Source organism: Lygodium microphyllum, chromosome 17 (genome assembly GCF_053477565.2).
Source record: "Lygodium microphyllum isolate KBCC chromosome 17, Lygodium_microphyllum_v1.1.10, whole genome shotgun sequence".
Lineage (NCBI taxonomy): Eukaryota > Viridiplantae > Streptophyta > Polypodiopsida > Schizaeales > Lygodiaceae > Lygodium > Lygodium microphyllum.
In genome coordinates, this window is record NC_141151.1 from 5,534,895 (window position 1) to 5,546,801 (window position 11,907).

Here is an 11,907-nt window from a genome sequence, read left to right on the forward strand (position 1 = left end):
CTCTGGTGAAATATCCAATAAATGTCAACAAAATTGCTACATTTTATTTTCAACTTTGATTTGCAAGCAAGGAAATGAAAAATACACTCGTGAGGAGTCCAAATTACTCTGGGGTTAGCGACATTTTAGTAATTTTCCCCATCTGCAAATAACTCAGGCCATTGTAATAATTCGATTGTAGTCCCCAGCCTTGTGGGGTGCACATGGCCATGTTGTCTGACTGTGAGAAGGGTGAAGCAAGCCATTCTTGACGTAGCACAGAGCTGTCTGCATATTAGCACATGGCGTACGATATCAGGCTGTGTGAAAATCTATGTCAGGTGGTCGATTGGGTTTTCTTCAGGGGGATTCAAGAAACACAGAGAGACAGAGACACCTCTGGCGGGTCCTTTTCTCCTGCCCCTGGGACTGGTGGGACAACAGGCATGACAAGAAATCCACTGGCCATCCAGATTTCAGGCACAAATCATCTGGGGAAGGTCTCTGGTTGGATGACCCTAACAGGCCCCATTGGGTGGATTCGAAGCTTGCTGGGCTCTTCGAATGGCTCGATGACTGGCGAATGCATCCTCCCCGGCGTACACAAACGCAGATTCAAGGTTCGGATGCTGAGCTTCAGTCACTCTGTGAACAAGGTCACCTGAGTCGCATTGATCCGACGACCACAGTCAGCAAGGACGCATACATCACCCTTCTAAAGGCCTGTGGGAAAGCCAAGTTTATTACTCAGGTCAAGGCTGTCCACTCGCACATTTTGCAACAGAACCTGAGAGTGTCAGGTCTGCTCGGGGACCATTTGGTGGCAGCATTCGCCAAATGCGGTGCCCTCAAAGATGCTCGGTGCATCTTGTTTTCCTTGTCGCATCGTACTGTCTACACTTGGACGGCCATGATTACAGGTTATGTCACTTGGGGCTATGCCAGAGATGCTTTGGAAATGCACTGTTGTATGCGAGAGGATGGTGTGGAGCCCAATGAGCACACCTTTGTCAGTCTTTTCAAAGCATGTGCCAGCATTTCCGATGTGAGTACTGGCGAGAACCTGCATGGTGATGCCCGTAAAAAAGGTTTCATGTCCCATCTCCTTGTTGCCAATGCTCTTATTAGTATGTATGGCAAGTGTGGAAGCATTGCGAAAGCAGAGATTGTGTTTGATGGCTTATCAAGTCTGGATGTTGTCTCGTGGACTGCAATGCTCACCACTTATGTAGAGCTAGACCAGGGGGAGAAGGCTCTTCAGTTTTACAGACAGATGCAAGAGGAAGGTGTCATCCCAGACCAACAGACATTTGTGGTCGGGCTTCAAGCATGTGGCATTCTGACACAGAAGGATAAAGCCATGGCTGAGACAGGACAGTTGAACAGAGCGATAGCACTGATCATAGGGCAAGCATTGCATTCGGATGCACAAAGGGAAGGGTTGTGTTCTGATGTGTTCCTTGGTAACACTCTTGTGAATTTGTATGGCAAGTGTGGAAGCATTGTTGAAGCAGAGAATGTCTTTATTGGGTTATCAAGGCGAGACTTAGTATCATGGAACTCAATGCTTACAGCATATGTGGAGCAAGAGCAAGTGGAAAAGACTGTATTGTTGTACAGACAGATGCTTGATGAAGGTATTGATTCAGATCCTCAGACATTTGTGGTAACTTTGAATGCATGTTACTTGCTTGTACTGAAGGAAGATTCATTGTTTGAGGAATTGAAGTCAAGTAAAGCAGTATTTCTAGAAATCGCCCGTTCTTTACATGCGACTGCCTTAGAGAAGGGTCTCCTTTCAAATTCATTTGTTTGTAACTCAATTGTGAGCTTGTATGGCAGATGTGGAAGTATGGCTGAAGCAGAGAACGTGTTTCAAGTATTGCGAAAGCTGGACATTGTGTCATGGAGTGCCATGCTCTTAGCATATGTTGAGAAGGGTGAAGGAAAGAAGGCCTTGCTCTTGTACAAACAGATGCAAGATGAAGGTATCCTTCCAGATCAGCAGTCATCTGTGATTGCCATTCAAGCATGTGTGTGCTGTCAAGGTGAGAAAGAAGCTGCTCAAGTAATGTTCCTGGAAATTGGGCAAGCATTGCATCTTGATGTTTCTAACAAATGTTGTTTAGACATGTATGTTTGTAATGCCATTGTGGGTATGTATGGTCAGTATGGCAGAGTTGTAGAAGCTGAGACCGTTTTCCTAAGTTCAGAAAAGCCTAACACTGTATCGTGGAATGCAATGCTTACCGTCTATTTAGATCAAAACCAGGGAGAGAAGGCATTGGAATTGTTTGTACAAATGGAGGAGAAAGGTGTGCCTCTTAATGATACTACGATTATGTGTGTTGTAGAAGCATGCAGGCTGATGGGCAATTTGGAGATCTGTAGGAGAAGTCATTTTATCATTGTATCTGCAGGGTATGATCAGGACCCTTTTATAAGAAACACTCTCCTCCGAGCATATGGGAGTTGTGCAAGTATGCTGGATGCTCAAAAGGTATTTGAAGGAATCTGGTACTGTGATATTGTTTCATGGAATTCCTATATATCTTGCTATGCACAAGAGGGAAATAGTTTAGCAAGTCTACAAATGTTTGATGAAATGCAGTCAGCTGGTGTGCAACCTGATGCAGTCACTTTTCTGTCTGTTTTAACTGCTTGCAGTCATGCAGGTCTTATATACAGAGGAGCCCAGTATTTTATATCAATGACCCGAGAGTATGGCATCACTCCAGTTGCAAAGCACTATGGGGTAATGATGGATCTCCTTGCACGGGCAGGAGAGTTCAAGAAAGTAGAACTTATGTTGGCAGAAACAACACTGCAGGGTGATCTGGTATTTTGGCTATGCTTATTGGGTGCATGTCGTACTCACAACAATATGCAGCTTGGGAAAAAGGCATTTGATCATGCAGTGGACCTAAAACCAAATGATCCTGCCGCTTATGTCTTGATGTCCAACATGTTTGCTGATGCTTATGAATAAAGTCTAAGTAAAGAGTATTTGGGGATGATGCCACAGAATCTTGTGTAAATGCAACGTGTGGCTGCAAATTGTGATGGTAGGGAATTTCACGATAGCCACAAGATGGTTAGAAATGCGAAGAAAGGTTGAAAGAAAAGAGACACACATGAGACTTGGCATTACACTGATATTAAGTTGTGCTGAAATTGAAAGTAATGCTGGACATTATGGCGCTCAGAAGAGTTCTACAGTAATACACGGGACCACTTCTAGGTGCATGCTGAAAACATTGATCATATGGAAAGGTAGAGAATTATTGTATAGCTCAGCGCAAGTAAATGGAGATGACAAAGTGCGAAGGCATTGAAGCAACACATTCCATTCATCCAATAGATATGAAACCTCACCCTCAAATGTACTTATTGTATGCCTCTAGACTGTGCTGGTTACAAATAGATATGAAGCCTCAAGCGGAGCAAGATTACAGAAATATCCATCTGTGTTTTTTGAACCTAGCATATTAGTTGAAGATGATATTATCTATCAATTAATGATGAAAAGGATGGAGAAAATAGAGTATTACTTTGATTTCAACTATACAAATAATAAAAAATGAATGAAGAAAATTTCTATTGATTAAAATGAAGACATAAGGGGAAGCCTTTGCTATATACACAATTTGGATATCTTCAAAAAGAAATTTGAGCCTTTAGATCTTCAAGAGAAGGTCCATATAGTGAATAAACAGCTTGCTAAAAGAACAAACCTTGTTGAACAAAAATTATCATAGTTTCTTGTACAAGTATCCGAATGGAGGGTGTCACATGTTAGAACATAGCTATTGAAGAATACTTTGATCCTATGTAGGTGGTATATTCTTAAAAATTATACGAAATAAAAACTTTTTAAAAGTAGATTGTTGTTTAGGCCTTGTTTGCACCATAACTAGCTCAACTATGCTTATGCCTTAGCCATTAATGCATCCTATAAATAGGAAAACTTATCTAATATAAAATTTGGTCTCCAAGAAGCTTCCTCAAGTGGCAAATCTTTTCATTTGATCAAAATTCTCAATGATAGAACGAGAGCAAAGCTTTTTCTCATGATGACTTATGATTTTCTCATAGAGATATTGAATAATACATTCTTCATAAATAAAAGACAGCTCAACTATTTTCACATGAGTACCATAAAAGGATTTGAGTTGGTTGATATAAAATACTTACGAATCTTAATGAAAGAGGGTAATTCTAGTCTATATGCTAAGTCTTTCATACACTTCAAAATCTTGGAGGGTCTATAATACTTGTAAATTATTATTGAAATCATCTTTCAATGTAGAGTAACGAGACATGGGTACTTTTAACAAGACTAACTCTCCTTCTTAGAACTCTAAATGTTGCTTTTTGTCATTAGCACATATCTTCATTTGGTTTTGGGCCTTTTCAAGATTCATCTTGTATTGCTGAAGAAGAATTTGCATTTTTTTCAATTCTTCTTTTTCATAAGGATTGATTCTCTCATTGATATGACTATTGGTAAAGGTACCTTGTTATTATATATAGCCTCAAAAAATGAAACTCTAATACTAGCACGAGTGGAGTTATTATGATCAAACTTAATCATATACAACCATGAAGTTCATGTATACTACACATTATGATAGAAATGATAAAGGTAAATCTCTAATCACTTATTTATCATTTCTGTTTGGCTATCAATTTATGGACGATTAGTTATAGGAGCCAACTTAGTAGCCATGGAGTTGAATATTGCATGTCAAAAGTTACTCATGAACTTTGTATCCGTGCCATGTATAATCACTTGTGATAATCCATGTAGTTTAAAAAATTGCTCCATGAACTAACTAGCTACTTGTGAGACAATAAATTGTGTTTTTGTGGAAATGAAATGGGTTGCCTTGGTGAGTCTATCCACCACCATATAAATGCTATTTCATTTGTTTTTTATTATAGGTGAGCCAATAATAAAATCCATGATAATATGTGTTTATTTTTCTTCAAGGATCAATGATACGTAATGGCTATAATAAACCACCTAGCTTATGAGAGTTGTCGTTGATTTTATCATAAGTCTTAAATACTTCAAAATGTCTAGCTATAGATGCTTCTTTAAAATTTTTGGCCTAAAAAAAGAAGTAGATGGAATAACAATTCTATCAATAAGTTAGATTAGTCATTTTTAATTTGAAAATGTGAGTTTTTCTTCATAAAGTCTTGTTGTAATTTCTAATATATATGATTGAGCTCATCATCCAAAAGGTAGATCTCTTGTAAATCTTCAGTTCAATCACTATATAGCTCAATCATAATTAAAATCTTACATACTCACATCTTAGAAAGAGAATCAGTCACTATATTGTCCTTGCCATGTGTATGAGTAATGTTAAAATCATAATTTTGTAGGGTAGCAACTCACATGTTGCTTAGAAGTAAGATTTAATTGGGTAAGAAAGTACTTTAAGACCTTTTGATCACTTTGAACCTTAAATCGATTGCCATACAAATAATGGTACCACTTCATATCGTATGAAGCATAGTGAATATTTTTTGGCCATAGACATTCATAGCCATCCCCTTATTTGTAAGCTTGTGACTCACAAAGGCAATAACTCTATGTTCTCATAGCAATATAGTCCCTATGCTATAGCCACTAGTATTACACTATATGATAAAATCTCTAGAGAAATCTAAACATGCCAAAATAAAAGCAAAAGTAAAAAGTTTCTTTAGCTAGTTGAAGCTACAATTTGTATAAGTACATCCCAAAAGATGTTAGACTAAGAAATTCTCTAAGTGAAGTAATAGTGGTACGTGTTGGCTAATCTTTGACACATTGCACCTTAGGATCAATTTATATCCCTTTTTCACTTATAATGTTGTAGTGTTCCACCTTTATTTGCATGCAAAAACACTTTTTCTCCTTAACAAAGAGTTTATGGTGCCTCAATACATCAAAAACCTTTCTCATATATAACAAATGGTTCTCCAATGTCTTGCTATAAATTAGTATGTTATCAAAGAAAACAAGAATGAATTAAAAGAAAAAAGGCTGCAAAACCTTATTCATCAGACTCTAGAAGGTAATTGGGACATTGTAAGTCCAAATTGCATCACCAAAAAATAGTATAATCCATCATTAATCCTAAAGGCTATTTTAATCTCATCACCCTCTCGCATATGGATCTAATGATATCTTGATCTCGACTCAATCTTGGTAAAGAACTTAGCTCTATTGAGCTGATCGAGCAAATCATCTACTCTAAGAATCAGATACATATTCTTTACTGTGATCTTGTTTAGATCCTTGTAATCAATACACATCCTGAATGATCCACCATTCTTCTTCACTAACAAGATCAATGAAGCGTATAGTGAAAAACTAGGCTTAATGAACCCCATATCTAAAAGCTCCTTGATTTATTTAGCCACTTTTTCACACTCATATTTAAATCATCTGTGGGGTGTTTTATTGATTAACATTGAATGTGGCTCTAAATTTATAGAATGATCTATTGCTCTCTTGAAAGGTAATGACATTTGCACCTTAAACAAATCCTTGTACTCCTTAAGTAGAGCTTTTAAAGTTGGATGCTTAACTAAATCATTGGATTGATCCTAAAACTCTTTATTTAGGCATAAAATAAAAAATTTCCTTTAGATGGTGTGACGTGCCCGCCCGAGCTGCCTGCTTTCTAGCACGTTCTTAGTACCCCATCAAGAAATATTCTAGACAACGTTCTCCGAGATTCCATAGAATCCCTCAAAGTTTGCTATCTAGGCTCGCTTGAGTCTCCCTCGTTGTGGAAGTTCCGACCATTCCCACGAGGATCAACCTGAGTTTAGGTTCCTATTATTGGTCAAGTCACCTTCTAACGATCGGTTAGTGTTAGTAATTTGAGTTTCCACTTCTTGTAGAATTACTCGAATTGAGCGAACTTGCATTACACTTGGTTCAAAGAGAATGGGAGATGAAGGGGAGTGTTGCATGTCAATCCTTCTACCCATAGGGAAAAATCCCATTCTGCCCCCCTAAAATGATGCAAGTCAGGTTTCCTATTATCTAGTGGTCATTTGTTTACCTATTTATGAATGAAAATTTTTCCCTTTGAGAAAAGCTCTTGGCTTAATGACTCCACCCAACCGTAGGTTTAGACATCCTCCCACTTCCCTCGATAGAGTGTTTTTAATTACCTAATTACCTACCACTTTAGGTTCGACATATAAAAACAGCTTCTTTTATTATCTCTTAACACTAATTCTCTACATGTCTTTATTTCACGACATAAAAACAATATAAAGCAATTCCTTCTCAATGGTTCCTTTAAGAAAAATATATTTTTATAATATTTTCTATCCTTGTTGAATCTGAAGGTATTATTCTCACCAAGTTCAGTTTCTAGATTAGTATTGGAACTTTCAAAATACTATTTGGGTTTGAAAGGTAATTGACCGTTCGTAAGAGTCTAAGGAGTTTGTAGCTAGAGCCCCTTGGTATCCTCACCTTCTCCTGCCAACTAGAGTTCCCTATGATAGGACCTTTTGCGCCATGATTAGTCTATACTCACTGATGAAAAAACAAAAAACCCTTGGAGTAGGCTGTATTCATGCCGACCTTGGGGAAGTCTTGCGCCATTAGAGAACATTGCCTCAGTCGGCTTTCTATGCCTATCAGAATACCACCTCAATTGGCGATTTGTATGCAATTATCCATCTTTTAGCTTGCTAATTTAGAAAAGATCAATACCTAGTTTACAATCACAAACATCTTACTTCAAATGCATTATATACAAACTTTTAACGAATTTATTTTCAAGGAAAAATCATTTTCTAGAATAACAATATTAGGGCTAAACTTAGCGTAAGTGACAATATCTTGTAATAATCCTCTCAAATTATTTTCCCCTTAGGATTTAGCAACTCGTGTTAAACTTAAACAAGAGTTTGTTTTTCCTAGATTTCTATTTTCAAGAGCAACTCCTGTGATGATCTTTTTCTTTTTCTTAACGGAGTTCCGTGGGTCCTTGTCTAGCGATAATTCAAAATTCTTGCTTATTTTTATTATGAAAAATATTTTTAATAATTTCATCTCAAGAATTTTTTTCGCAGAAAATTAGCGTCTGTGTTTATCAATCAAAAGTTCCATTAGTTCAATACAAATCAAAATTTTGACTCTTTTGAGAAGTGCAGTATCTTTCTTGCACCCTATTCCCGGTGCATCTTGTACAAACCCAAATTATTCATTGGAATTTGCAGTTAAGAATTTCTCTAGGATTTTTTTAATGGAGGGGATTTTATTTTAAAAAGTCATATTCTTATGAATGCAACTTTTCATTACCAACCCATAGGATGATGATCTATTTTTTGCTTTTAATATTTAAATTAATAATCAGATATGGTACTTGGGGATTTTGTGATGAGTGCCTGGTTGATGGTATTTGCAGCTTCGTTTGTAATCCCAGTACTCGCCACTCCATTTGTAGTGGTAACGTACGCAACGTTATTAGCAGCTCCCGCTTCTTCCGCGACCTTCATAATTTTCTTCTTCGGGGTCATGGTCTTTAATCATGAGATTTTAGAGAAGATTTCGACAATAGAGCTTTGGGTCGTCACGATTGGATTGATGGAGACATTAGTTATTAGAAATTGAGAGAAAATCAAGTAGAGTCTTGATTCTACAGGGGAGTGAAGGTAGAAGAGATGGGATCCGATTTTGAGAGGCAGCGGAGTATCCTCCTTGTCTTCGCGATGATAAGAATTTCCTTTCTCACGCTCCTCTTACCTCTCTCCCTCTTGCTCTTCTCTCTTGGTTTGAGAAGAGTCTCTTCTCTTAGTTTGGGGGTGATCCTCAATAGCTCCTCATGCCCCATATTTATAGTTAAATTGAAGGGAGGGGGGGGGGGGTTTATGGGTTGTGGCCAAGAGAAGAGAATTATCTCATAAGTTGTATGTGTTATAATACCCTTCTTTCCAATGATAACTGGCTGAGGGTTATTATTCAATAGCTAAAATGACTATTTGTCTCTACTTTCTTTATCTACTATTTGTGCTACCACAAGTATAGAAATTTGACTATATCAAAAGACTCTCTAGTCGAAGAGGTAAACTTCTCCAAGAAATCCTATAGTAGAGTGGGTCATCTACTCCATAGCTTCCTTGGTTTGAATGTTGGACTGAACCATTTGCTTAACCAATTGATTTGATTTAGAAACCAACTCCATGTATCTGATAGAGTGGTATACTTGGTTACCATATTCTTAGGATTCTTCCTCATCATGATGTGTCTCAAGTATTGCCTCACATGCTTAATTGATTTGTTGCTAGACATCATCATTAGCCTTGTTCTTTCCTTTGTTTCCAACCATTTATGCTCACTATTACAATGCGGTCCAAGTAGACTACATGTCTCTAAAATGGCTATAACTTTTTATCATGATATGAGAATAAAAAATTTTCTAATGTAAAACAAACCTAACAAATAGCTCTTCAAGATAAGCTATAGCATTTAACTTCAAAATTAAAATAAAATATTTTAATAATATTATTTTCTTGATGTGTAGAATAATCCAACATCTTGTAAAAACATTGATTTGGCATTTCCATCTCCTTTAGGTCCAAACTAAGGTCTCTAAACCCTATAGTATCTTGGATATGACTTGTAGGGATTGGACATGACATGTAATATCTTGTATAAACCCTAGATAAATTTTGAATTACTATGTAGCATGTGTAAGAAAGTCCATACCCCGAAATGGGTCCCAAATTCTTGTTTGATTGAAATACCTTGTACACAGCTTATAATGAACTTGAAATAACCTATCGCACACATAAATGGTTGAACAGCCTCAATCAATGTCCAAGTGCCCTATTACTTGTACCCTACTAATGAAGGCTGAAATAGGGTAAAATAACATGTAATCCATGTAAACTAATCAATGAGGCCCTAATCAATGCTCTTCAGCTAAAATATTTGGGTCTTCAATATCTTCACTTATGGTACCTGTATAAGGGAAAAAACAATATGGCAGGCTCCCTGCAAGGGATCTAAACCATCGAGAGGTGGGCAAAGTTTCCCTCGGGTTGATTGGTTACACCCCTTCTGGATCTTTAATAGTGGGTGAGGGTCACCTCTCTATTGTCCCACTATCTCCCTTGGTATCCACATTTTTCCTCTATGAGATTTTCCATGGCAAGAGCATTCTATTCTATGCAAATAGGGATGATATGCATTACTAAAATAGGGATGATATCCACATTTTTCCTCTATGAGAATTTCCATGGCAAGAGCATTCTATTCTATGCAAATAGGGATGATATGCATTACTAAAATAATTCTTTCAACCTTCAATGATATACAAGGATTTGATCTATGAAAATAGAATCAAGAAATTGAGATTAGTTGAAAGTCTTACCATTGCAAATCAATGACTCGTTGATTATAATACATACCATTCACAATTATTTTCTTGGGTATAAGAGAATCACAAAATCAAATCAAGGTTATGTATCATAAAGACATTGAAAATGATAATCATGATGAGATTAGACTGAAATGAATCATAAAATTTAATTCATAGGCTTTGATTTATGTAAATAAGCATTGTCTATGATCTATGATCAATTTAGAGACTCAAATAACCATAAATTTTCCATCAACAAGTGGAAAAGCTTGAACAAGTGGATGTAGTGAGATTTTCAAAGATTAAGTAAATGAAATACCTCTTAATGACTTAAAGAAGATGGATGATTCAATTAGAATCAAGCCTCAATCCATTGGTAGAAAAAATTGCCCCAAATCAATCCAAAAGCTTCATGCTCTATGATTCCAATGCAATCAGCCCATCCTTTGCTCAAATATCAATAATCCTTTGAATATGAAGTGCCTTGAACCCTCTTAAATGCTTGAATACAAGAGATTCAAGCTCTCTAATCAAAAGCCCCGAAATAGAACTCCATTATGAACTCCAAGAATCTTGATAGGATGAAATCCTTCTAATTTCTTTATTCTTGAGGCCAATCTTGCTTGATAACGGCAGTAGAAAATCCCTAAAAGTCGGGAAGAGCCAAATATTAAAGAAACTTGAAGCTTCAAACCTCGAGCTATGACTGCCCTACTGGTTTTTAGGGTTTTTAAGAAAAAGGATGAAGCTTAGGGGTTAAATCTTATGAAAGCTTATTGGAATGGCTCCTAAATGAGTGTTCCAAGGTTGCTTGATCAGCATAGAGAATATTAGAGATAGTAGAGAAGAAAGACTAATCGGTATATTCGATGATAATTTCACCACAAACCTCGAACCTACTCCTAGAGTTGCCCACTTGGTTAATGTCTTCAAGCCGGTACTCCATTTGTTGCTCAAGAGGTTTAGAATCTTTATCCCATGGTTGTAGAGAAGGATAAAGCCTTTGGAGATTAGGAGAAAGGGTTTCTTGACATCCACCATAGAGGCTTCAGTCAAAGCTTGGAAGAAAGAGGAAAGAGAAAGCCTTTTTTAAGAAGTAACTGAACTTCTAACCCTTATTAACTCTATTTTTTCAATCTTTTACCATTTTACCTTCAGAATGGCCTATTTCTTGTCCACAACCTGCCATTTTGTCCATAATTCCTCCAACTTGGACATCATGTATTCCATTTAGCTCTGACTGTGCTATCCTTGGTTCCCATGGTCTTTGCACCTGTCCACTTCCAAGCTGACATCTTGTCCTTGAGTAACTGAAATGTAACTCATCTAAGAAGGAAATCTAGGAAAAGATTCTAACCAAATGGTTCAAAGACTAATGCTCTAATACCTTTTCCGCCTAGTCAATGGTCTTATGTATATAGCCATTCCAGTCGACTTTGTCCAAGGTGCAAACTACCACATTCTCCAGCACATGCACGCTGATTCGATGTATCAAGGAGTTGTAGCGCTAGCTAGAGAAGAGCGCATGCACTAGTTTTGT

General features: G+C 37.1%; 1 protein-coding gene across 2 annotated transcripts; it reads left to right on the forward strand.

The window, feature by feature from the left end:
• Positions 1–125: 125 nt before the first annotated feature.
• LOC148021531 (pentatricopeptide repeat-containing protein At3g53360, mitochondrial-like) lies at positions 126–3,537 on the forward strand. Of its 2 annotated transcripts, none has more exons than XM_087696941.1 (2): positions 126–2,479; positions 2,655–2,833. In XM_087696941.1, exons 1-2 carry the CDS (start codon positions 314–316, stop codon positions 2,691–2,693), a joined length of 2,205 nt encoding a protein of 734 aa, XP_087553067.1. In that variant the 5' UTR covers positions 126–313; the 3' UTR covers positions 2,694–2,833. The 2 variants fall into 2 exon arrangements, with proteins under 2 accessions (XP_087553067.1, XP_087553066.1); XM_087696940.1 differs by having other exon boundaries at positions 127–2,027; positions 2,334–3,537.
• Positions 3,538–11,907: the final 8,370 nt, after the last annotated feature.